Source organism: Scyliorhinus canicula, chromosome 14 (assembly GCF_902713615.1).
Source record: "Scyliorhinus canicula chromosome 14, sScyCan1.1, whole genome shotgun sequence".
NCBI classification, from domain to species: domain Eukaryota; kingdom Metazoa; phylum Chordata; class Chondrichthyes; order Carcharhiniformes; family Scyliorhinidae; genus Scyliorhinus; species Scyliorhinus canicula.
The window spans coordinates 61187726-61214330 of NC_052159.1; the positions used below are offsets into that span (position 1 = coordinate 61187726).

At 49.6% G+C, this 26605-nt stretch overlaps 1 protein-coding gene across 2 annotated transcripts in view; it reads left to right on the plus strand.

Moving 5' to 3' along the window:
- The window catches only part of cwf19l2 (CWF19 like cell cycle control factor 2), a 201683-nt gene that overhangs the window by 47252 nt on the left and 127826 nt on the right, over positions 1-26605 (plus strand). Inside the window, exons 6-7 of one of the 2 annotated variants that reach the window (XM_038817825.1) lie at positions 9862-9955; positions 15163-15281. In XM_038817825.1, the coding sequence (XP_038673753.1) occupies positions 9862-9955; positions 15163-15281 (213 nt within the window). The remainder of the gene's footprint in view (positions 1-9861; positions 9956-15162; positions 15282-26605) is intronic. The other variant, XM_038817827.1, reaches the window with a different exon arrangement.

Here is a 26605-nt window from a genome sequence, read left to right on the forward strand (position 1 = left end):
TTGATACACGAACCAGGGTGCCTCGGGATGGGCACCGATCTGTGACAACCATAGGTTTGCGCCAGTGGGGGGGGATTCTGGATGCGAGGTTTCAATGGTGGCGGCAGGCAGTGATTGAGCGATTTGGCGATTTGTTTATAGGAGGCAGATTCACGAAGCTGGAGTACCTGAAGGAAGAATACGAGTTGCCCAGGGGGAACTCGTAGGATTAAAATGGAGAACACAGGATGGGAGAAGGGGGCGATACTGGGAGTGGGTTAGTGGCCGTTCGTTATTTCTACTGTTGCACTTGCATGTCCGGGATTTTGTAAAGAAAGAGGTACTGTCCTTTCCTGGGCTGCCACCCCTGAGGTAGCAGGATCAGATACTGTCGAAGCAGGAGATAGGAAAGGGAAAGGGGAAGGTGTCCGAGGTCTACAAAGAGTTGATGGACTGGGAGGGGCCCTGGTGGAGGACATAAAGGTTAACTGGAAAAGGATGAGCTGGTAGGGAAGGTGGAGGCCAGGACGGCTGAGACCCTTCAGAGGGTAAATGCGTCCTCATCGTGTGCGAGGCACAGCCTCATTCAGTTTAAGGTAATTTGTAGAGCACATATGACAGTAGCGCATATGCATAGGTTTTTTAAGGGATAGTGGATAGGTGTGGGCGGTGCGCAGGGAGGCCCGCAAATCGCATCCACATGTTTTGGGCATATCCGAAGCCGAAGGGGTTCTGGCAGGGGCTTGCGGATTTAATGTCCGAGGTGCTGGGAGTGAAGGTGGCCCCCAGTCCAGAGGTATCGATATTCGGGGTGTCGGAAGAACCGGGAATCCAGGGGGTGATGGATTCACTCGGAGACGGAGGCTGTTTATTGCCTTCTTTAAGAAGGACTGAGGGGTCAGCTGGGAGGGAGGTTGGTTGGTGGGGGGGAGACACGCAGGATGAGAGAAGGGAGCGATATACCAGGGATGGGTTAGTGGCTGTTGGTTATTTATACTGTTGTATGATTTTTCTTCTTTTGTTTGTATGAAGGTGCCTTGAATAAAATATTTAAAGAAAAAACATAGGGTGCAATTTTACAGCCACGGTGCGCTCAAGGAAGAAGGCAATGCGGCTTAAGAATGCCGGGAGAGGCTTCCAGCGAGCCTCCTGATAGGTCCGCGCCTCGCGAGATTCTACGGAGTCCTGCGAGATACGTAGGTAAAACCCCACCCCAAATGGGTGGGTCCAAATGACACTCGCAGAAGTATGTCTTAAACCTACTTACGAACTATCTGCCCAGGATCCACCGGCCTCTCTCGATTCTACGGCCTCCCTAGGGAGTGCAATGGTGTCTAAGGGTCAGGGGGCAAGGGGGGGGGGCATTCTCATGAAATAAGGGTGGAGGGGTGTTTGAAAGAGTGCAGGGCAGATAAGTTGGGGCCTCCGGGAGGTTGGAGGGGTGATGGGTTTGGGCCCTATAAGGGAGGGTATGCTGTAGGTGGACTTGGGGAGGGTGGGGGCTGAAGAGGGGGTGCCCCAGGGACCCCATAGTGGGGTGTCTTCTCTTGGGGGGTGTGGGGTAGTGTCCATATCTGTGAGGATTTGACATTGCCCTTGGGTGAGGTGGGGGGGCCACAAGTTCATTTAGATGTCGGAGCACCCTTTCAAAATGGCGGCCCGATCTCTCTGTGAGTCCCAGCACTTAAAAAAATTCGACGTGTTGGCCAAACTGGTGAGAAACACCATCGGGCCCATGTGTCATTGGATAGCAGTGGGTTACTTGCCAGCAGAGCCGGCGGGAAACTCCCTGAAAAATCCGGCTCAAATTAACTTAGAACCTTTTGGGGAAAATCGTGCTCATAGTTTGACACTGAGCCACATTGGGAAGATTTAAGGCTAAGGACCACAAACCTGGTTAAAAGGGTAGGTTTTAAGGAAAGTCTTAAGGGCGGAAAGAGAAGAGAAGTGGAGAATTTGAAGAGGGGCTTCCAGAGCCTAATGGCCTGACAGCAGAAAGCATGACCACCAATGTTGGAGTGATTGAAATTTGGAATGTGCAAGATCAAGAAGACAGTTGAGGTTATGGGGAATAGAGAGGAAAGTGGAGTTAAAGCCACAGATCAGTCATAATCTTCAACCCACTCTTGCTTCTATTTCGTATAATCTTAACAGCCAGGAATTGGAGATACGTATTGGAGCATTGTAGGGTGGAGGAGATTGTCGTGGCCAGAATTTGGAGGATTCCGACAGCAAGGATACAAATCTTAAAATAAAAGATGTGAAAGCTTACCCGTGGAGTTGTTTTAATATTGTCACCAGTGTTCTGAAATTTATTTGCTAATGCATATGGTTAAAAGCCTTAACATGCTGGAATACTTCAGAAAATAAAATAAAATAAAAAATTGGTTGTCTGCCATCCGAGATTAGAATGTATTTCATCCTTTATTGAAAGAAATAATATTTTTGAGACTGATTTTCACATCAGAGGCAGGAATCCGGAGTTGGGACTTGCCCTGCCGTCACAATACTGACTCCATCGCCAGTCTGCTGGGAAATGGGATTTTCCTGTTGGGAAACCCCACTTTGTGCCTGAGTTGGGCCTGCCTTTTTAATCTCAGAACGGATATGGGATGGCCCCAGTGGGCCTGCCTTGGCTATCGCTTTTTTTTTTGTTGGAATTTTGATGATCCTTTATAAGTGCCAACAACAAATCTGAGCCTAAACCTCTTTGATTCAGTCCTACCCACCTCCTTTACTTATCTCCCTCAATGTCAACTTTTCTTCAGTGCCACTTTTAGGCCTGTAGAAATCCTCAAACTTAACTTTCCGGAAGTTTCCTTGCTTTCTATCTTGCCTTTGCAGCCATTCCTGCCCCTTGTGTCTCTTGATGTGGACGTGTAATTTTAGTCTAACTCATCCATTGGGAAACCAAAGATATTGGGGGTTTTTATCCTAATTTTGCTCTGCATTGAAGCTGCATGATCCTGTGAGTTTCCCAGTCATCGCGTTATGTTGATGTTGTTGCTGTTGGTTGGATTGCATAAAATACTTTTTTTCTACCCAAAGGTTTCATAACCTCTTTTTTCCCCCTGAAACAGCAGCTTCTCAATTTGCCCCATGCATTAGAATCTCTCGATTATGAGAGCACAGGTGATTCTGCAAACTCAGAAGTAACCGTTAGGCCAGGTTGATTTCCATATCTGACAGATTCTCCAAAACCTGTGGTTATCCACGTCTCTTTTGAATAAGCCAGGTTTTAATAATCAGGAGCACATCTCTAAATTCCATGAATGATAGTGAATTAATTCATCTTTTTTTATTTCCCTGCCATATTTATGAAGACTCAGAGAGTCCAGGCTTTCTGTCTTCACAAGTTACTTAGGTGCACTCTTCCCGCCAGGGAGAGTGGGAGTGAGCCCACCGTTGAAGGTCTTTTCTTACTTCCTCCACCAGGCTGGTCAGGTTCCACTTGTGGATCTGTGTCCAGTCTCTGGCTATTTCGATCCCCAGGTAACGTAATCTGTTCTGGGCCATTTTGAACGGGAGCCCCTTCAGCTCTGTCCATCCCCCTTTTGGGTTCACTGGGAATGTCTCGCTTTTGCCCAGGTTAGGTTTGTAGCCCGAGAAGGTTCCAAACTCTTTCAGTATTTGCAGTATTGCCTTTAGTCCCTCCTGTGGCTTTGAGACATAGAGGAGCAGGTCATCGGCATGGAGTGAGACCCTGTGCTCTCTGTCTCCTCTCCGGATTCCCTTCCAGCTTTTTGCGTCCCACAGGGCTATCCCCAGGGGTTCGATCGCTAACGCGAACAAGAGTCGGGACAGGGGACAGCCCTGTCTTGTTCCTTTCTGTAGCTGGAAGTTCAGAGCTGGTGGTTTTAGTTCGGACACTCGCTTTGGGAGCGTTGTACAGGAGCCTCACCCAGGCGGTGAATCCCGCTCCTAGCCCAAACCGTTCCAGTACCTCGAGGAGGTAGCTCCATTTGACTCTGCTGTAGGCCTTTTCTGCGTCCTCGGAGACGATCACCTCTGATGTTCTCTCCCCGGGTGGGGGGGGGGGGGGTCATTATCACATTCGGCAGCCGCCTGATGTTCGCTCTGAGCTGCCTACCCTTGACTAAGCTCATTTGGTCCTCTGCGACCACCTCTGGTACGCAGCCCTCCAGTCTTTTGGCCAGGACCGTTGCGAGTATTTTCGCACCCACGTTCATCAGTGAAATGGGTCTGCATGATCCACATTCCGTCGGGTCTTTATCTTTTTTGGGTATTGGTGAGATTGTGGCCTGTGCTAGCGTTGGGGGCAGGGTGCCCCCTGCCAGCCAGTCTGCGAACATGTCCCTGAAGTGTGGGGCCTGGACTGGTGCGAATATTTTGTAGAAGTCCGCTGGGAACCAGTCGGGTCCTGGTGCCTTCCCCGCCTGCATGGAGCTGATGCTCTCCATAATTTCTCCCAGGTCTATTGGTGCTTCCAGCTCCCCCCGTCTGTCTTCCCCCACCACTAGCAGTTCCAGTCTGTCTAGGAACTGTTTCATTCCCGCGTCCCTGTTGGGGGGCTCGGAGGTGTACCGGTAGAAGGTCTCGAATGCCCGATTGACCTCTTTTGGGTTTGTTACCAGTCTGTCTTTGCTATCCTTTACCTGCGCTATTTCCCTCGTGGTTGCCTGCTTTCTCACTGGTGAGCCAATAGGCGGCCAGCCTTGTCTCTGTGTTCGTAGAAGGTTCCCCCTGTCTGGCAGAGTTGGTACACTGCTTTCCTACTGGATAACAGGTTAATGTCCATTTGCAGCTTTTTCCTCTCCGCCAGCAGCTCTACGGTCGGGGCCTCGGAGTATTTTCTATCGACTTCCAGAATGGAGTGCACTAGCTGTTGCCTGGCGCCCTCTCTTCCCTATCTCTACTTGCCTTGCAGACTATGATCTCTCCTCTGATCATGGCCTTCAGTGCCTCCAAGAACGTGGAGGGTGAGACCTCCCCGTTTTGGTTGTTACTAACGTAATCGCCTATGGCCTGCGATATTTTTTTGGCAGAAAGCCTTGTCGGCCAGGAGGTCTGTGTCCAGCCTCCATGTGGGACGCTGGGCCCGGCCTGTCTCCAACCTCTCATCCATATAATGTGGAGCGTGGTTGGAGATCACGATCGCGGAGTAGTCCGTTCCCGTGATCCCTGGAAGCACCGATTTCCCCACTGCAAAGAAGTCGATACGGGTGTATACCTTGTGCACCTGCGAAAAGAACGAGAACTCCTTTTCTCCCGGGTCCAAGAACCTCCATGGGTCCACCGCCCCCATCTGTTCCATGAAGGCCACTAGCTCCCTAGCCATGCCCAACGTTTTCCCCGTTCTAGGGTTTGATCGGTCAGTCAGTGGGTCCAGCACGCAGTTAAAGTCGCCCCCCATAATCAGTCGGTGTGTGTCAAGGTCGGGGATTTCCGCCATGGTCTTTATGAATTCCGAGTCATCCCAATTGGGAGCGTAAACATTTACCAGTACGACAGGTGCCCCTTCCAGGACACCGCTGACCATGACATACCTTCCCCCTGGGTCCGTAACTGTCTTGGTTCCCGTAAACCTTGTCCTTTTGCTAATTAATATTGCTACCCCCTAGCCCTCGTCCCGTAGCATGAGTGGCACGTCTGTCCCACCCAACCTTTCCTTACCAGCAGTCGGTCCTTATCCCTCAGGTGCGTCTCTTGTAAGTAGATTATGTCTGCTTTTAGGCTTCTTAGGTGGGCAAACACTCTGGATCTTTTCACTGGGCCGTTGAGTCCCCTTACATTCCAAGTAACAATCCTGATGGGGGATTTCTGACCCCCCCGGTCCTGTGGGATCACCCATACTTACCTGGTGGATGCACCCCTGCACTCCGGGGTTTCCCTTTGCTAGGGGACCGTCTGAAGTGGCCAGGGTCACCGCTTTGACCATGGGGTCGGGCCCCAGCGCTCAGGGGTTTTCCTTTGCCCAGGGGGCATCCAATGTGGTCACCAGCTGTGTGTACACCACACGGGTGTGCCCCTGCGCTCCAGCGTCTCCTTGATGCCCTCTCGAGTGCGGCGCCCTCTTGGTTCCTCGCCCTGCTCCCTGCCCGCCGAGGCCTATATCTGTACTGCTTCACTATCTCACCCTTCTCTTTGCTTCTCTTTTATTCTGCGTTCTCCCCCAGACTCTTCTTCTCCCCCCCCCCCACACAGCCCCTGTCTCTTTGTCCCGTCCCCCCCCCTGCGTTCTCCCCCCCCACCCTTCCGCCCCCTTCTCCCTCTCCTCCTTGTGCCAGACACTCCTTCACCTGAGAGGGGCGTCGCGGCCCTCCTTCCTCCCTGCCCTCCCGTGCTGGCCCTCCTCGCTAGTACGGTGGCCCTCCTTCCAGTATTTTCCCAGTTCTGGCCCTGTTTAACCTTTCTCCTACTGGCCCTTGTCTCGCCCTCCCGTTTGCTTTCCTCACCCTCATTTTCCTCGCTCCATTCCCCCCCCCCCCCCCCCCATTGCATTGAGGGAGGAGACAAGCTCTGAAACAAGGCAGCACAGTCCCCCGCAAGGCATAACGCACATGTGCACAGTTCATGAGTCCATTGTCCTTGTTTGCGGTCTGTCCTCCGCTCTTTGTTCTGGTTTTCCCTTCCTTTTCTGTCCCCATGTCTTTCACTGCGGTTGCGTGTGCTCCTCCCTCACCTTGTTCGCTCTAACGAACTCATCAGCCGCTGCTGGGGTGTTAAAATACAGCTCTTTCCCCTCAAATGTTACCCAGAGTTTGGCCGGGTATAACATCCCAAATTTAACCTTGCTTTTGTGAAGTGCTGATTTCGCCATGTTGAATTCAGCCCTTTTTTTGGCCAGGTCTGCTCCAATGTCCTGATACACCCTTATGGTCTTCCCTTCCCACGTGCTCTGTTTCATTTGCCGGGCTCACTTTAGGATTCTCTCCCGGTCTTGGAACCGGTGTAGCTTTGCAATAATTGCTCTGGGCTGGTCCCCGGCTTTGGGCTTGGGTTGGAGCGACCTGGGCGCCCTGTCTATTTCCGGTGGGTTTGGGAATACCTCCTTTCCCACTAACTTGCCCATCATTTGGGTAATGTAGCCTGTTGGGTCGCTGCCCTCTATCCCCTCTGGCAGACCCACTATTTTAATGTTGTGCCGCCTGGACCTATTTTCCTGGTCCTCCACTTTCCCTCTTAGGCTCCCCTGGGCTGTTACTAACCTCGTCACCTCGGCTTCTAGGGTTCTCACTTTGTCACTCTGTTCCGAGGCGGCCCTCTGCAACTCCAGAATCGTTTTTTTTCTGCGCCTTCACTTCCCTTTCCAGGCCTTCGATGGTCTGCTGCATTTTGTGCGTCGTCTCCTTCATCATTGCTTGGAGCTCCGACCAGAGCTCCTCCTTTATGCTGGTCGCTGCGTCCTGCTCAAGCTCCGCTGCTTGGTCCGCCATTGTTTTACCTTTCAGGCGCGCCTGTACCTCCATCTCGTCTTGTGGGGCCGCCTGCCTGCGCGTCCGGCGCTCATGCACATTACCCTCGCTGCTGCTGCTGCTTGCTTGTCTCACTGTCCCTTCACCTTGGTGTTTTTCTTTCCTCCAGCCATCTGTCTGTCTCTCTTTCTTCCCCGCTGCTGTTCCTTACTCTGGGGTTGCTCTTACTTCCCCCGCTCCTGTGCTCTCGCTGGGTCTGCCTCGGGCTTCCCCTTTTTTTTTGTTGGGGGAGGGTTGTGGATGGTTACCTTCCTTCCTTTCTCTCTTTCCTTGTCTCTTTATTTATTTATTTACTTTTATTTTTCCCCCTTAGGTCTGGTATTTTCTGAGCTCAGCGTCAAAGGTGGAATATGGACCACATGGGTATTTTAGACACAATTTTTGGTCATACTTTTTCCTGTTCTGGATGATTTATAATTCTATTCCGAAAGAATACTGAAGTTATTCAGTCCTCCAAAAGTGATATCGGCCATAAAGTGGAAGATGTTATATTTTGTTTTTTCCATTTGATGAGTTTACCAGTATCAACAAGAGTACTCATTCAGTTGGTGCATGTTTTCACTGGAAGATCACGTTTTATGTTAATGTTGCAACACTCCTGGGAAATAGTGTTGCCTTCTATTATGGTGATATAACCAAGTAACCATTGTATTTAATCTGGCTAATCAGTGGGAGAGCAAGCTTTCCTTAGGTGGGATGGTATTTAGCTGAACCACTCAAACTGAATTACGGTGCAAAACGAGACACCCACCGCCCAACCTGACCCATTCCACCCCATCCTCTCCCCTTCCCGGTCTCCCCCTGATTAGCTGAACCACTTACCGTTGAAACTTCTCCCTTTAAATTACTCCTCTGACGTACAAGGAGAGATTGAATCGGTTAGGATTGTATTTGCCAGAGTTCAGAAGAATGAGGGGGGAACTCGTAGAAACCTATAAATTCTAACAGGACTGGACAGGATAGATGCAGGAAGGATGTTCCTGATGGTGGGTGTGTCCAGAACCAGAGCTCACAGTCTGAGGATATTGGGTAGACCATTTAGGACAGAGATCAGGAGAAATTTCCTCACCCAGAGAGTGGTCGGTCTGTGAAATTCGTTATCACAGGAAGTAGTTGAGCCCAAAACATTGTATAGTTTCAAGATGCAGTTAGATATAGCACTTAGGACGAAGGGGATCAAAGGATATGGGGGAAAGCGGGATTAGGCTATTGAGTTGGATGATTAGCTATGATCATAATGAATGGCGGAGTGGGCTTGAAGGTCTGAATGTCCTCTTCCTGCTCCTATTTTTTCTATGTTTCTCTAAATATCTCCTTTCTGGCAGTTGGTGCCATAAAAATTGGGCGTTCCTTTCTTCCCAGTTACACCACGTTGATGCAGCTGGGGATGCACTTCACTGCTCCTGTCTCACCCAGCCTGAGGAAGGAGGGTTGCGTGAAATGGGACTTTGGAATTTCAGCAAGGTTAAGTCCATCGAGAGTGACAGTCAGCTGGATATTGCCACTCTGAGCAAGTTACGTGCCAAAGTCTCTGTGAACTGGGCAGCCAGTATGCTTGGCTTTGACACCTAAAATTGTTTTATGCCATGTCAGTAAAATCTGATGCATTGTAGTACGATTATATCCAGGGCAAATACACTTTGAAAAAATGCTGCATACAAGCAAGCACAAAATTAATGAGAGATTTACCAAATTTATTTCCTGGGATCCGAGATTTTAACTACAAAGTTAGTTTGGAGAAGCTGGGGTTGTTCTCCGTGGAGGAAGGAAGATTGTGAGAAGATTTGATAGAGGTGAACAAGATGTTGACAGGTTTAGATAAATTAGACAGAAAAAATCTGTTCCCATTAACTGATGGGTAGAACGACTAGGGGATACAGATGCAAAATGTTGTGCAAAGGTTTCAGTGGGGATGTGAGGAAGGTCTTTTTTATGCAGTGAATGTTAATGACATGAAACGTGCTGCCTAAGGGAGTGGTGGAAGTGAAGACAATCAATGATTTTGAAAGAATATTGGAGAGCCGCTTGAGGGAAATAAACTTGCAGGAGTAGAGTGATAATGGGAAATGGGACTAACTGATTTGCTGTCCAGAGAACTGCATGGACTTGATTGGCCGAATGGCCTCCTTCTGTGCTTTAATGACTTTGACTCCATTAAGTTCCCTACCTGGCTATTTTTTATAATGACTCTTTTAGGTACTCTGCAGTGATGTGCAAGCTTTACATTAGTAATACGCTGAACTGATAAATGTCTACATAATTTTGTTAGTTTTAGTTCTGTGCTGTACTGTTCTATGTTCTAGTGGGCATGAATAAATCCATTTTCAAAGAATCGGCAAGTACAGTATATGGACAATGGAACAAAGCATACAGAGTAATTTTCTTCTATAAGTTCTGTAATTCTAATTATGCTTCTAATTTTTTGAATTGATTTCTTACACTATAGGCCGAGATATACAAAAGAGAATTGAATCCCTACTGGAAAGATGGAGGTTCTGGCTTGCCATCTGAGGAAAGTGACTCGGCACCAGCTCAAAAGGGCAAGTGTAAAGCCACTTTCAATTGATTGTTGTGGTTTATATTGCTTTTATTTCAAACCAACGTTTGAGGTTTTTTAATACTAATTCTCGGGAAATGAATGTTGTTGGCTAATTGCCCTCAAGAAGGTGGTGGTGAGTTGTCTTCTTGAACCGTTGTAGTCCATGTGATGTAGGTACACCCATAGTGCAGTTAGGGAGGGATTTCCAGGATTTTGACACAGTGACAGTGAAGAAACGGAGATATATTTCCAAGTCAGGGTAGTGGAAGGTTTGGATGGGAACTTACAGGCAGTGGTATTCCCATGTGTCTGTTGCCCTTGCCCAAGATACTAGTGGACTTGGAAATTGCTGTTGATGGAGTCTTGGTGAGTTCCTGCAGTGCATCTTGTAGGTGGTACACTGCAGCCGCTATGTGTCGGATGGAGTGAAAGTTTGTGGATGGGGTGACAATCAAGCAGCTTGCTTTGTCCTGGAAGGAGTCAAGCTTCTTGAGTGTTGTTTGAGCTGCACGCAACCAGGCAAGTGAAGAGTATTCCGTCATACTCCTGACTAGTGCCTTGTGGATGGTGGACAGATTTTGAGAAGTCAGGTGGTGAGTTACTTGTCGCAAGATTTCTAGCGTTTGATCTGCTCTTGTAGCACAGTATTTATATGGCTAGTCCAGTTCCGTTTCTAGTCAATGATAATATCTAGGATGTTGATAGTGGGGGATTCAGCGATGGTAATGCCATTGTATGTCAAGGAGCGATGGCTAGATTCTTATTTTTGGAGATGGTCATTTTTCTGGCACTTGTGTGCCAGAAATGTTAACTTGCCACCTGTCAATGCAAGCCTGAATATTGTTCATGTCTTGCTGCATTTGGTCATGAACTGCTTCAGTACATGAGGAGTCACGAATGGTGCTGAACATTGTGCAGTGATCAGTGAACATCCTCACCTCTGACTGTATGATGGAAGGAAGGTCATTGATGAAGCAGCTGAAGGTGGTCGGGCCTAGGACATTACTCTGAGGACCCCCGCAACAATGCCCTGGAACTGAGATGATTGACCTCCAACAACCACAACCACCTTCCTTTATGCCAGGTATGACTCCAACCAGCAGAGAACTCTTCCCCCTAATTCCTAATGATTTCAGTTTTGCTCGGGCTCCATGATGCCATACTCAGTCAAATGCTGCCCTGATGTCAAGGGCAGTCACTCTCAGCCCACCTTTGGAGTTCAGCTCTTTTTGTTTAAACCAAGGCTGCAATGAGATCAGGAGCCAAGTGTCATTGGCGGAAGACAAACTGAGCAACAGTGAACAGCTTATTGCTAAGCAAGTGCCACTTGATAGCACTGTTGGTGACCCCTTCCATCACTCTACTGATGATCAGGAGTGGGCTGACGGGGTTGTAATTGGTCGGGTTGGATTTCTTATGCTTCTTTGTACAGGGTGTGAAATTTTTCACATTGCCGGCTGGATGCCAGTGTTGTAGCTGTATTGGAATAGCTTGGCTAGAGGCGTGGCAAGTTGTGCAACTCAAGTCTCCGGAATATTGTCAGGGCCCATAGCACTATCCAGTGCCTCTGGTCGTTTCTTTATGCCATGTGGAGTGAATCGAATGAGCTGAAGACTGGCATTTGTGATGCTGGGGACTTCCGGCGGCTGAGAGAATCATCTACTCGATACTTCTGGCTGAAGATTGTTGCAAATGTTTCAGCTTTATCTTTTACAATGATGTGCTGGGTCCTCCCATCATTGAGATGGGATACTTGTGGAGCCTCCTCCTCCAATGAGTTGATAAATTGTTCACCACCATTCATGACTGGATGTAGCAGGACCACAGAGGTAAAGAAGTGCAGAGGTTCCTTCATTGCTAACTTCAAGTTTTTATCAGCTGAAAAATTTTATATTTTAGTGGAGAATTGCTGCTGCTTAATACAAAATCTTTTACGATTTCAGTGTTGAAATTTGTTCATATTTTCTATTAATCAGCCTTGTTATAAATTTTAATTATTTGGTAATTGGCACCAACATTAGACCTGTTATTTTTCTTAATGAAGAAAATTATTTTCCCAGCCACCTGCAAATTGGCATTGGGCTAAACAGATTAGGAAAGTTAACTTGTAATTAAAGGAATGGTGTCAGGTTGAGGGGTTCTACATCATGGCACCAGTACTGGTACAGGGAGGATCTGGGACCACGGTCCAAGTGGAAAGGATAACTAGAGCTGTTCACAAAACGTTTTCTTAATAATATGGGGGCGGGGGGGGGAAATACTGAAACACAACAATGAAAATAATCAGCAAGAGAGAGTTATGGACAAACTAAAGGAAAAAATAAGGCAAATGACCACAGATCAGATAACATTAAGGAGTGTAAAGATAAAATAACTATTAAAAACAAAAGGTGAGAAACACTAAATAAAAACAACAATAATTGTTGGTGCAGCACTACATGCAGTATTCAAAATACAATGGATAAACCAGAGCGGATAACTTCTGACAGCATCCAGATATTGTAGAGACGATTGTAACCTGGCACATAGGAGCAGGAGTACGCTATTCAGCCCTTCAAGTTGTCCCACTATTAAATTATATCATGGCTGATCTGTGGCCTAACTTTATATACCTGCCTTTGGCCCATATCCCTTAATATCTTTGCTTAACAAAAAACTGTGCAGCTCAGATTTAACGTTAACAACTGATCTAGCTTCACCTGCTGTTTTTGGGAGAGAGTTCCAAACCTCTACAACCCTTTCAGAAGAAGTGCTTCCGAGCATCTCTCCTGAACGGTCTAGCCCTAATTGTTAGACCATGCCCTATGGTTAGGTAGATGAGTGGGTAGTGCCACATGACTGGAAATAGCTAATGTTGGGCCTGTACATTTAGGGAGATGGAACAATCTGACTAGTCAGCCTAGTATCAATGACAGGAATGTCATTGAAATCTATATCAAAATAAGTGATGGAGCATATCGAGGCAGAAAGTATAATTTTTTAAAATCAGCATGCATTTCAAAAGGCTAAATCATGCTTAACTAATCTGATAGGATTTTTTGAAAAAGTGACAGAATAATAGACAAAGGGTAATATGATAGATGTTTATATGCTATTCAACCTCGCCTGAGCTGTGGTGATCCTCGGGTTAATTGACCACCAGTCAACTCTTCCCCTCAAAGGGGAAAGCGGCCTATGGTCGTCTGGAACTATGGCGACTTTACATTTTTAGCTCGGGTTTTTAAAATGGTTCGGACCTGAAGAAATACAAAACTCGGGTAAGAGAGAAAAGAGATCTCAGGATATTGTTGAACAATTCATTTAAAAACAGCGTGCAGGTCAGCACAATTAGAAAAGCTACAAATGCATTTGGATTCATTTATAGGGTTCTAGAACTCGAATGTAGTGAAATTTTGCTAAACTTGTATAGGACCCTGGACAGGCCACACTTTGAGTACTGTGCACACTTCTGGTCTCCGTAGAAGCACTGGGGAAAGTGTAGGAAAAAATTACAAAGATGGTACCTGAACTGAGAGATTGCAGCTTTTGGGAAAGATCGCACATGTTGGGACTTTTTTTAGGAAACAGAAAACTTGTGGGTGGGCTGAAGTCTTTAAAATTATGAAGTGATGAACAGTGAGAGCCTTCTCCCGCGGATGGAGGTGGCTAGCACGAGGGGACATAGCCTTAAATTGAGGGGTAATAGATATAGGACAGAGGTCAGAGGTAGGTTTTTTACGCAAAGAGTGGTGAGGCCGTAGAATGCCCTACCTGCAACAGTAGTGCACTTGCCAACATTGAGGGCATTTAAAAGTTTATTGGATAAGCATATGGATGATAATGGCATAGTGTAGGTTAGATGGCCTTTAGTTTTTGACTTCCCATGTCGGTGCAACATAGTGGGCCGAAGGACCTGTACTGCGCTGTATCGTTCTATGTTCTATGTTGAATATGACTAGTGGGAGAATCCAAAACTAAGGCCATAAAAGCTAAAAATTCAATCGGGCAAGGGGGGAATTGATTAGAGAAAGCAGTTAGAATGTGCAACTTGCTACCATAGGAAGTTGTTGAGGCAAATAGCTAAAATGCTTTCATAAGGAAGCTTGACGAGTATGTGAGAAAAAGGAATGTGAAGATGTTCTAAAAGACTGAGATGAGGAGAATTGTGAAGTACAAACACCAGCACAGATGAATTGGGCCAAATGGCTTGTTTATGGGCTTTATATTCTATGCAATTGTATGTAAACTATTATCTTGGAGAGAAATGTTTAAAAAACGCCCATAGCTGAAATCGGAATATTCAATTAATTAATTTTAATCTTTTAAATTAAATTCAGATTCTAAAAAATGGTTTTCTTTTAAGCCTCCAATGGTGCACAATTATACCAGAACCATGGTTCCAGTCCATTGGAATTATTCTATCCTGCTCTCTTTTGTCTATAAAAAGTGAATCCTAACACTAAATGTAACAATATAAATATTTTGACTGTCTAATTCTGAAGACCTAACATGTGTAAAATTCTTTTGAATTGCTTCTTGTTATTGTGTTTTGGAACTGTTGTGCTTGAATGTGTAAACGTTTTTCTGAGAAATGTAACCTATAATATCTTAAATGCAATGTTCAGTTAATACAAACACTGAAAGACTGTGTGTTCGCAGTGGGTTTAGCAGATTTCTTTAACCTCTGAACTTGTGTTTAAATACAGGATACTCTGATTTGATGAATGTTTGCTGACTGCAGACTTCAGCAATAAGATTTTGGGCAGGTTTATCCCAACTCCTCAATCTTTAAAAATAATTTGTCATGTATCAGCTTCTACTGCTGTTGCAGATTTGAGGAATATTGTGACTGCTGTAAGCATGATGTTCTGGATACATGCTCTCCTGACCTATTCCCCCAAACTTTTGATTTTTAACAAAGCAGATGATTTCATAATCTACTATTGTCTTTTAAGTTTAAAAAAAAGTTTATAAACATCGAGCTATGATTGACAAGTCCTCACTACATCAAAAGCGGTTAAGTGCTTTCTGCTGAGAAAAAGAGGAAGCAAAAGCACTTTTCCAATATGTTTGTAAACATTCTGGTTAGCTTCAAAACAGGGTACATGAGGTCCATTCAGATCAAGGAGCAATTCTGCTCCAGCAGGAGAACTCCCAAACGGAGGATGCAGCCCAATGTATTTTGTAAATGATTGAACCTGAAACTTATTCCTAATATTTTTGAACCAGTAGCTGCTGTGATAGAAGATGGTGGGCTGAGGTGGCTAAGACAATCATACAAGCGTATGAAAGAACAAGCAGAAAGAGAGCAATGTCGTCTGGAGGATGTAATTGCTGCAAGATATGGGGTAACGCATTTTTAAAGGAACAATTATTGCATTGCTACTGTCTGTTAACCTTCAACTTCTAATTTCCAAACTTTTAATATTCCTTTTGATTTCCCCATTTTTGGATGAGAACCCGCATCTCTGTAGATTGATTCCCAATCAAGTTCAGTTAAAGACATTAATTTGACCTCCTGTACAGCATTTCTGTGCGGAGTCTGCACGTCCTCCCCCTGTGTGCGTGGGTTTCCTCCGGGTGCTCCGGTTTCCTCCCACAGTCCAAAGATGTGCGGGTTAGGTGGATTGGCCAGGCTAAATTGCCCGTAGTGTCCTAAAAAGTAAGGTTAAGGGGGGGTTGTTGGGTTACGGGTATAGGGTGGATACGTGGGTTTGAGTAGGGTGATCATTGCTCGGCACAACATCGAGGGCCGAAGGGCCTGTTCTGTGCTGTACTGTTCTAAAAAATTTCATTTGACAGATCATGTTGATTGTGTTTGCAGTTGTTTTGAAACCTTCTAATCTTTAAGCCCTTTACAGCCTTCAGTATATGACGGTTTCTCTTGCAGTGTGTGAAAACTAAATAAATTAGTTTGATAAAAATAGGTTTTTATTCTCCATACTTTCATAAGAGAATGAGTTTGAAGCTTTATTTTGGCATTCATTGAATTATGTGATAAATTACAATACATTTCAGCATAGCAGACTGATGAGCATCATTAATAGTAGAAAAATGCCATGAAGAAAAATTGCATGTAGAATTTACTTTAACAAATAATAGTGTTTGATACTTCCAGTGGCGTCCATGGAGTGCGTGGTCGCACAGAGGGCAGCTCTGGCTCGAAGGCGTTGGTTTGGACATTTTATACCCGTTAGTGGGGTAGCTCCACAGGAAAGTGGTGTAGAAGCAGAGGGTCTCCCCAAGATTGGCATGTCTGCTGAATACCAGATCCGGCAAAAAACAGCTAAAGACCTGGCTAAGGAATTGGAGGGGAACTGTGGCACAGCAACAATTGCGGGAATGGCCGAGTGGAAGGGTCATCGTTAGTGGGAAATCTCCTTCATCAAAGAGAAATTTCGCCAGCAAAGGAAAGAGATGCGAGGCAACTGGTCGAAGGCAATTGAGGGAGCAGCAGCACCTCTGCGAGGATAGATGGAATGGGTAGAGAATTGATAGATAGATAGAGAAGTTGGAGGCTGAGCGTGGCCATGAGCGGAGGGGGGGGAACCATCTTGGATGGGCTGGATTTAGTGTGGTATTAAGGGAGGTAGAACCAGTGGGGGATGATGGTAGAGGGGAGTGGAGGCATCAGCCTCCGGTAAGAGTTGTAACGTGAAACGTCCGAGGGTTAAAAGGGCTGATCAAGAGACCCCGGGTTTTTGTGCACCCAAGGAGTTTAAAGGCAGAGGTGATCTTTTTAGGGGACACATCTTCGGGTGAAAGACCAAGTTAGGATGAGGAATGGATGGGTGGGACAAGTGATTCACTCTCTGGTTTTGACTCAACGTTTCAGGGGTGGCCATTTTGTTGAATAAAAGGACGGGATTTGTGGGCGCAGGGAAGTGCGGGACCCAGGGGGAAGCTGTATAGTGAGTGGAGCGTTGGAGGGGACACCAGTGGTGCTAGTCAACGTATATACGCCATCGGGATGATGTGGGATTTGTAAAGGGCTTACTGGGAACGATCTCGGACTTAGACATGCACCAGCTGATTATGGGTGGAGATCTAACTGTGATCGAATCGAAGGTGAGCCCCAAGTCAATGGGAAGGTCGAGGATGGCGAATGAGTTGGGAGGGTTTATAAATGTATGGGATTGGTTGTTTCCTGGAGGTTTAGCAATACGGGGGGGGGGGGGGGGGGGGGAGATATGCGGGAATCATTTTTAAAAAAAAATAATTTTTATTGAAATTTTTACAAAATATAAACATCTTAACTCTATTAACAAACCTCTTCCATCCTCTTCCATGCTGCCCCCTCCTCGTCCATTACCCACTTACGCACCATCGCTGCGTTGGCAGCCCAATACTACCCACAGAGGTTGGGCAACGCCAGCCCCCCCCCTATCCCTGCCACGTTCCAGGAACACTCTTCTAACCCTCGGAGTCCCATGCGCCCACACAAATCCCGTGATACTCCTGTTGACCCTCCTAAAAAAGGCCTTCGGGATAAGGATGGGAAGGCACTGGAACAGGAACAAAAATCTCGGGAGCACTGTCATCTTAACGGACTGCACCCTCCCCGCCAGTGACAGCGGTAACTTATCCACCTCTTAAACTCCTCCTCCATCTGCTCCACCAACCTTGTGAGGTTGAGCTTGTGCAGGGCCCCCCAACTCCCCGCCACCTGGACCCCTAGGTACCTGAAGCTCTTCCCAGCCTGCTTCAATGGGAGCCGACCAATCCCCTCCTCTTGATCCCCCGGATGCACCACAAACACCTCACTCTTGCCCAGGTTCAACTTGTACCCCGAGAACCCCCCGAATTCACTAAGAATCCTCATCACCTCCGGCATCCCCCCCACCGGGTCCGCCACATACAGCAACAGGTCGTCCGCGTACAGCGACACTCGATGCTCCTCCCCACCCCGCACCAGGCCCCTCCAGTTCCCTGACTCCCTCAGTGCCATGGCCAGGGGCTCAATTGCCAACGCGAAGAGCAAGGGGGACAGGGGGCACCCCTGTCTCGTCCCCCGGTACAGCCGAAAGTACTCCGACCTCCTCCTATTTGTGGCTGCACTCGCCATCGGGGCCCCGTAGAGCAGCCTCACCCACCGGATAAACCCCTCCCCAAACCCAAACCTCCCACAAATACTCCCACTCAACCCTATCGAAGGTCTTCTCCGCATCTAATGCCACCACTATCTCTGCCTCCCCTTCCACAGCCGGCATCATAATAACTTTGAGGAGCCTTCGTACGTTTGTATTCAGCTGCCTTCCCTTCACAAACCCTGTCTGGTCCTCATGAATGACCCCAGGCACGCAATCCTCTATTCTAGTGGCCAGGATCTTTGCCAGCAGTTTAGCGTCGGCGTTCAGCAGCGAAATCGGCCTATATGATCCGCACTGCAGAGGGTCCTTGTCCCGCTTCAGGATCAAGGAAATCAGCGCCCGTGACATAGTTGGGGGCAAAGTCCCCCCCTCCCTTGCCTCGTTAAAGGTCCGGACCAACAGGGGGCCCAACAGGTCCACATACCTTTTATAAGATTCCGCCGGAAACCCGTCCGGCCCCGGCGCCTTCCCCGACTGCATGCTCCCTATCCCCTTGACCACCTCCTCCAGCTCGATCGGCGCCCCTAGTTCCTCCACCCGCTCCTCCTCCACCCTCGGGAATCGTAGCTTGTCCAAGAAGCGCCCCATTCCACCCCCCTCCACCGGGGGTTCAGACCGGTACAGTTCCCCATAGAAGTCCCTGAAGACCCCATTAACATCTACCCCCCTCCGCACCACCTTCCAAGCTCCATCCATCACTCCGCCAATCTCCCTGGCCGCATCTCGCTTCCGGAGCTGGTGCGCCAGCATCCTGCTCGCCTTTTCCCCGTATTCATACACCGTCCCCTGTGCTTTCCTCCACTGAGCTTCCGCCTTTCTGGTAGTCAATAGGTCAAATCTGGCCTGAAGGCTACGCCTCTCCCCCAGCAGTCCCTCTGCCTCCGCGTATCTCCTATCCACCTGCACCATTTCCCCTATCAGTCTCTCCCTCTCCTCCCCCCTCTCCCTATGGGTTCGGATGGAGATCAATTCCCCCCTCATCACCGCCTTCAATGCCTCCCAGACCGTCCCCACTCGAACCTCCCCGTTATCATTGGCCTCAAGGTACCTCTCGATACACCCCCGAACCCTCTCGGCCACCTCCTCATCTGCCAACAGCCCCACCTCCATGCGCCAGAGTGGACGTTGGTCCCTCTCTTCCCCCAGCCCGAGGTCCACCCAGTGCGGGGCATGATCTGAAACGGCAATGGCGGAGTATTCCACATCCTCCACCCTCGACACCAGCCCCCTGCTCAGGACAAAAAAATCAATCCTCGAGTAGGCCTTATGTACGTGGGAGAAAAACGAGTATTCCCTGGCCCTTGGTCTCGCAAACCTCCAGGGGTCCCCCCCATCTGGTCCATGAATCCCCTCAGCACCTTAGCCGCCGCCGGCCTGCTATCCGTCCGGGACTTGGATCAATCCAATGGGGGATCCAGTACTGTGTTCAAGTCCCCCCCCCATGATCAGGCCCCCCATCTCCAGGTCCGGAATGCGGCCCAACATACGCCGCATAAACCCCGCATCGTCCCAATTTGGGGCATAAACATTCACCAAAACCACCCGCTCCCCCTGCAGCTTGCCACTTACCATCACATATCTCCCGCCACTGTCAGCCACCACATTTAATGCCTCAAACGACACCTTCTTCCCCACCAGGATTCCCACCCCTTACTCTTCTCATCCAGCCCTGAGTGGAATACTTGGCCCACCCATCCCTTCCTCAGCCGAACCTGGTCCACCACTCTCAGGTGTGTCTCCTGGAGCATGGCCACATCCGCCTTCAGTCCCTTCAGGTGCGTAAATACCCGGGCCCGTTTGACCGGCCCATTCAGCCCCCTCACATTCCAGGTTATCAGCCGGATCCGAGGGCTCCCTGCCCCCCTCCCCTGCCGATTAGCCATACCTCATCCCTTGCCCACCCCCCGGCCAGCGTCCCCCGCTCTACCAGTTTCCCACGGCGGCAAAGGCGGTAGGGCGGCTACGGAGGTCGAGGTGAGTGCAGTATGAATATGGAGAGAAGGCGAGCCGTATGCTGACCCACCAGCTATGGCGGCAGGTTGAATCTTGGGAAATTCTAAGGGTGCTGGCAGATAAGGGGGAGGTATTGTCAGAGCCAGGGAGGATAAACAAGGTATTCAGGAGGTACAATGAGAATCTGTACAGGGCCGAGGTGGGTGGAGAGGAAGGGGGTATTGGTTGGTTTTTGGATGGGTGGTTTCCAAGCTTGGAGGAAGAGAGGAGGCAGGCATTGGAGGAGCCGCTGGGGCTGAGGGAGGTGATTGACAGCATGGGGATGAAGGCAGGGAAGCTCCAGGACCTATTGGCTTCCCGGCGGAATTTTACAAGGTCTTTGTGGCAGAGTAGGCACCACATTTGTTAGGGATGTTTAGTGAGGTGTTGGAGAATGGCGACTTGCCAGAGATGTTGACACAGGCATTGATCACTTTAATCCCAAAGAAGGGAAAGGATCTATATTGAGTGTGGGTCATATAAAGACTTGAAAGTGCTGGCTAAGTTGTTGTAAAGGAGGCTGTTAAATGTGGTTATGACTCCGTCAGGGGGGGCGGGTGCCAGAGGTTACTGTTCCTGTGGATGCAGAGAAAGCTTTTGATCAGGTGCAGTAGAGGTATTTATTTAAATTTTGGGTAGGTATGGGTTTGGTTCGAAGTTTGTGGCGTGGGTCCGTTTGTCTATGTAGCTCCGGTGGCAAATGTACTTACAAATTGGATGAGTTTTGTACTGCATAGGGGAACCAGACAGGGGTGTCCAATGTTGCCATTGTTGTTCAGGTTGGTGACTGAGCCCTTGGCGATGGCCCTTAAGGGGTCTGTAGAGTGGCAGGGAATTGTGAGGGGGAGCAGGGAGCACCAGGTATCGTTGTATGTGGAAGACTTGTTGTTTGTGTCAGACCCGCTGGAGGGTATGGGTAGGATCATGGGACTATTGGAGAGGTTTGGGGCCTTCTCTGGGTCCAAGTTAAATGTTGGGAAGTGTGAGGTGTTTCCTGTGAGCGCGGTGGGGCGGAGGGCCAACTTGGAGGTGTTGCCGTTCAAGGTAACTAGGGAAAGGTTCAGGCATTTTCGGTAGCATAGTGGTTATCACAGTTGCTTCCCAGTTCCAGGGTCCCAGGTTCGATTCCTGGCTTGGATCACTGTGTGTGCGGAGTCTGCACGTTCTCCCCGTGTCGACGTGGGTTTCCTCCGGGTGCTCCGGTTTCCTCCCACACTCCAAAGATGTGCGGGTTAGGCGGATTGGCTATGCTAAATTGCACTTAGTGTCCAAAAAGGGTAGGTGGGGTTGCTGGGTTGCGGGGATGGAGTGGAGGTGTGGGCTTGGGTGGGATGCTCTTTCCGGGGGCCGGTGCAGACTTGATGGGCCGGGTGGCCTCCTTCAGCACTGTAAATTCTATGAAATTGAGGTGACGCGGGAATGGGCTATGATGCACAGGTGGAATTTGACAATGTTGGTGGAGGAAATTAGGGGGGATTTTAAGAGATGGGCTACATTACACCTGACATCCGCTGCCACTCACACCGTATACAGGGAGCCTGGTGGCACAGTTGACGGTCAGTGTGTAGAATCAGCTGAGGAGACACTTTGTGTTGGAGGGGATGTTGGTGTTGACACCACTGTGAGAATCATATGTTTAAATCAGGGGAGATGGATGGGATGTATAGGAACTGGAGGGCCAGCCGGCCAATAGGATTTCCCATTCTGGGCAGCCCCACGCCGTCGGGAAATCTGCAGGCATGGGCGCGCTGCCGGCGAATCAGAGCATCCTGCCGACGGAGAATCCAGTCCGTGGTAGTTTGACCACGAAAAGCGAGTCAAAAACATGTGATGAAAGTTGATTATCTTTAATATGTTAAATATGAATAGACAGGTAACAGCAACAACAACTAATTATGTCACCCACTTGCTGAAGACTCCAGCAAGTGATTTAAATAAGACGCATAATAATAATCCATAATAATTTCTCTCCCAATTAAGTTTGTAGCCAACAATTCTACATTTTATAGATTACGCTAATGCTGATTTTGTCTATCTGTCCCATTGTCTTTTTGCGAGAGACTTATTTAGTTCCTTTTTAAGTCAAGAACATATCCAATCACATCTAATCTCAATTAATTTAGTGCCAGTAATATACAGACCGTATATTCATATTTTTCTTTGTTGTTTACGTTGTTTGACTCTGTGTAAACAGTAATTTAACACCTCCAGAGGTTTATTTAGAGGAGGCCATCTGTCTTCTCAAACCTTTCTATTAAAGTAAGTACCCACTTAATGTCTCACTGAATGGTGTTCTTTTTAATGTTGTTAATGAATGCCTGTATGAATGTCAGTTTCACTTGAAGGTTGTTTATCACAGACTTCCTCTTCTGTGACTATCCACTCACATGACCTTGCCACCTCTCCCATCCTTGCCTCGTGGCAAATATGTATATTTTATCTGATTTGAACTGACATTGGATCAGCTGAGCAAAGTATGGAAGGCAAAGTGAAAAAGTTGAAGCACAGGCATCAGTTGAGAGACAGAGAAACACATTGCCATGCATAGTGTCTCTGGGAGGACAAAAACTTGATGAGAAATGCTCCATGTTGTCTCAAATATTATATTTGCGACTTCCGGTTGCGGTGATGCGGAGCTAAGCAGCACGTTCGGCAGCTCCCGCTATTAAAGGACTTTCGGGCCTATTTTAGGGCCCCAAACGGCGCTGTTTCAACGATTCCCAGTGGGGGAAGGTGTTTGGAGGAACATTCCCCGAAATTTATGGTGCTTACCCGGAGTGGGGCAAAGGAAAAGGCTGCAGCAGCTCCCCAGGAAAAGCGGGGGAAGGAGGACAAAATGGCGGCCGGCGGAGCACCCGAGGACTGGTGGAAGTGGGCGCAGGAGCAGCAAGCTGCTCTTCTGCGCTGTATTGCGGAGCTGAAGGCTGAGTTGCTGGACTCCCTGAATGCGACTACCAACAAGCTGCTTGGGACCCAGGCGGCCCAGGAGGTGTCCATTCGGGAGTTGCAGCAGCAGGCTGCTGAGTGGGAGGAGGAGGCCGTGGTCCTCATGGGGAAGGTGGAGTTGCACGAGGCATTTCACAAAAAGGTGGCAAGACCGTTTGGAGGAGCTGGACGTCCGCACAAGGCGAAAGAATTTGAGGATCCTGGGCCTGGCGGAGGGGCTGGAGGGGTAGGATCTTCTGTCTTATGTGACCACGATGCTGAGCTCGTTGATGGGAGCGGGGTCCTTCCATTTGCCCCTGGAGCTTGAGGGAGCCCACAGAGTGCTGGCCAGGAGGCCCAAGACAAATGAACCGCCGCGTGCGGTGCTGGTGCGGTTCCATCGATTCAGCGACCGGAAGTGTGTGCTTCGCTGGGCCAAGAAAGAGAGGAGCAGCAAGTGGGAGAATTCGGTAGTGCGAATCTACCAGGACTGGAGTGCGGAGGTGGCTAAGCGGCGGGCCGGGTTTAACCGGACGAAGGCGGTGCTGCATGCCAAGCAGGTCAAATTTGGAATGCTGCAGCCTGCGCGTCTGTGGGTGACATATAAGGACCGGCACCACTACTTCGAGTCCCCGGAGGAGGCGTGGCCTTTGTACAGGCGGAGAAGCTGGACTCGAACTAGGGTCTGGGGGGTGCGGGGTCCGGTGCACTATGGTCGTTGCTGTTTTTGCTGTTGCTGTTTTTGTAACTTTGACATGTGTTTCCTATGCTGGTTTTTTGCTCTGTTTCCGGGTGGGTCTGTTGGGTATGGTTTTGGGTTATGTGGGAATGTTGGGGGTTTTTTATTTTTTTTATTTTCTCTTCTGTACGGGGCTGTGGGATGGGGTGGAGCTAGAATTTGGGGAGCTGCGTCAGAAGGGCGGGGTGGGGCAGTGTGAAAGCGCGGTCTTTCCTCTGGTTTCCCGCGCTGCGGGGCAGGGGGGGTGGAGCTGGCGGTGGGGGCGTGGCCTCTACTGGTTTTTTCCCGCGCTGAAGCGGTGCCAAGGAGGTGTGGCAGGAGGGGGGATGACCCCATGTCGGGAGGGGCCGGGTTTTGGCGGGAGTTGCCGGGGTCAGCAGAAGTCAGCTGACTCACGGAAGCACCATGGAGGGTGCGTCGCGGCTGGGAGGGGTCCTAGCCTGGGGGGGGGGTGGATACCGGGTTGCTGCTGGAATGGCCAGGAAGGAGCTGGTGTGGGCCGGGGGGGGTAGAGGAGAGGCGTTATCGTCATGGGGAACGGGCCGGGCGGGGTGTGCTGGCCTGGGGCGAGCAGTCGATGAACTATGGCTAGTCGGCGGGGTGCCCTCTGATCCGGCTGATCACCTGGAACGTGAGGGGGCTGAATGAGCCGGTTAAGAGAACTAGGGTATTTTCTCATCTGAAGGGGCTGAAGGCGGACGTGGCTATGCTCCAGGAGACCCACTTGAAGGTGGCGGACCAGGTTTGTCTGAGGAAGGGATGGGTGGGGCAGGTTTTCCACTCAGGATTAGACGTGAAGAACCGGAGGGTGGCGATTCTGTTGGGGAAGAGGGTGGCGTTCGAGGTGTTTGAGGTGGTGTCGGACAAGGAGGGCAGATATATTATGGTGAAGGGTAGGCTGCAGGGAGGGAAGGTGGTGCTGGTTAATGTATATGCCCCGAACTGGGATGATGCTGGCTTTATGAGGTGCATGTTGGGCCGCATTCCGGACCTGGAGGCAGGGGGCCTGATCATGGGGGGAGACTTTAACACAGTGCTAGATCCCCCACTGGACCGGTCCAGTTCAAGGACGGGTAGGAGACCGGCGGCGGCCAAGGTGCTGAGGGGGTTTATGAACCAGATGGGAGGGGTGGATCCCTGGAGGTTTGGGAGGCCGAGGGCGCGGAAGTATTCCTTTTTCTCCCATGTACATAGGGTTTACTCCCGAATAGATTTTTTCGTCCTGAGCAGGGGATTGATCCCGAAGGTGCAGGATGCCGAGTACTCGGCCATAGCAATTTCAGACCATGCTCCGCACTGGGTCGATCTGGAGATGGGGGAGGCGCGGGACCAGCTCTGGCGTCTGGATGTGGGGATGCTGGCTGATGAGGAGGTCTGTAGGAGGGTCCGGGGAAGTATTGAGGGGTATCTTGAGACCAGCGACACGGGGGAGGTCCGGGTGGGGATGGTCTGGGAGGCTCTGAAAGCAGTGATCTGGGGGGAGCTGATTTCCAACCGGGCACATAGGGAAAGGAGGGAGAGGGAGAGACTGGTGGGGGGCTCCTGGATGTGGATAGGAGGTACGCGGAAACCCCGGAGGAGGGGTTTCTGGGGGAACGGCGTAGTTTGCAGGCCAAGTTTGACTTGTTGACCACCAGAAAGGCGGAGACACAGTGGAGGAGGGCGCAAGGCGCGGTATACGAGTATGGGGAGAAGGCGAGCAGGATGTTGGCGCATCAGCTCCGCAGGCGAGATGCGGCTAGGGAAATTGGTGGAGTGACGGATAAGGGTGGGAATGTGGTGCAGAAGGGGGCAGAGGTGAACGGGGTCTTTAGGGACTTCTACGAGGAACTGTACCGGTCGGAGCCACCGATGGGGAGGGAGGGGATGGAGAGCTTCATGAACAGGCTACGTTTCCCAAAGGTGCAAGAGGAGCTGCTGGAGGGGCTGGGGGCGCCGATAGAGTTGGAGGTGCTAGTCAGGGGGATTGGTCAAATGCAGTCAAGTAAGGCGCCAGGGCCGGATGGGTTCCCGGGGGAATTTTATAAAAAGTATGCGGATCGGGTGGGCCCCCTGTTGGTGCGAGCCTTCAATGAGGCATGGGATGGAGGGGCTTTGCCCCCGACGATGTCACGGGCGCTGATCTCTCTGATCCTGAAGCGGGATAAGGACCCCTTGCAGTGTGGATCATACAGGCCAATCTTGCTCCTCGATGTTGATGCCAAGTTGCTGGCAAAGATCCTGGCCACCAGGATAGAGGACTGTGTGCCAGGGGTGATACACGAGGATCAGACAGGATTTGTCAAAGGAAGGCAGCTCAACACGAGTGTGTGGAGATTGTTATATGTTATTATGATGCCGGCGGTGGAGGGGGAGGCGGAGATAGTGGTGGCGCTGGATGCAGAGAAGGAGTTTGATAGAGTTGAGTGGGGGTACCTGTGGGAGGTGCTGGAGCGGTTCGGATTCGGGGAGGGGTTCATCAAATGGGTGAGGTTGCTCTATGAGGCCCCGATGGCGAGTGTAGTTACCAATGGAAGGAGATCAGAGTACTTCAGGCTCTACCGTGCGACCAGGCAGGGGTGCCCCCTGTCCCCCTTGCTTTTTGCACTGGCGATAGAACCTTTGGCTTTGGCGCTGAGGGAGTCGGGGAGGTGGAGGGGCCTGGTGCGGGGTGGGGAAGAACATAGGGTATCGCTGTATGCGGACGACCTGCTGTTGTATGTGGCGGACCAAGAGGGGGGAATGCCGGGGGTGATGGAGCTGTTGGCTCAGTTTGGGAGCTTCTCGGGCTATAAGTTAAATCTAGGCAAGAGTGAGGTATTTGTAGTACACCCGGGTGATCAGGAGAAGGGAATTGGGAGGCTCCCGTTTAAGAGGGCAGTGAAGAGTTTCAGATACCTGGGGGTGCAGGTGGCCAGGAGTTGGGGGACTCTCCATAAGCTTAACT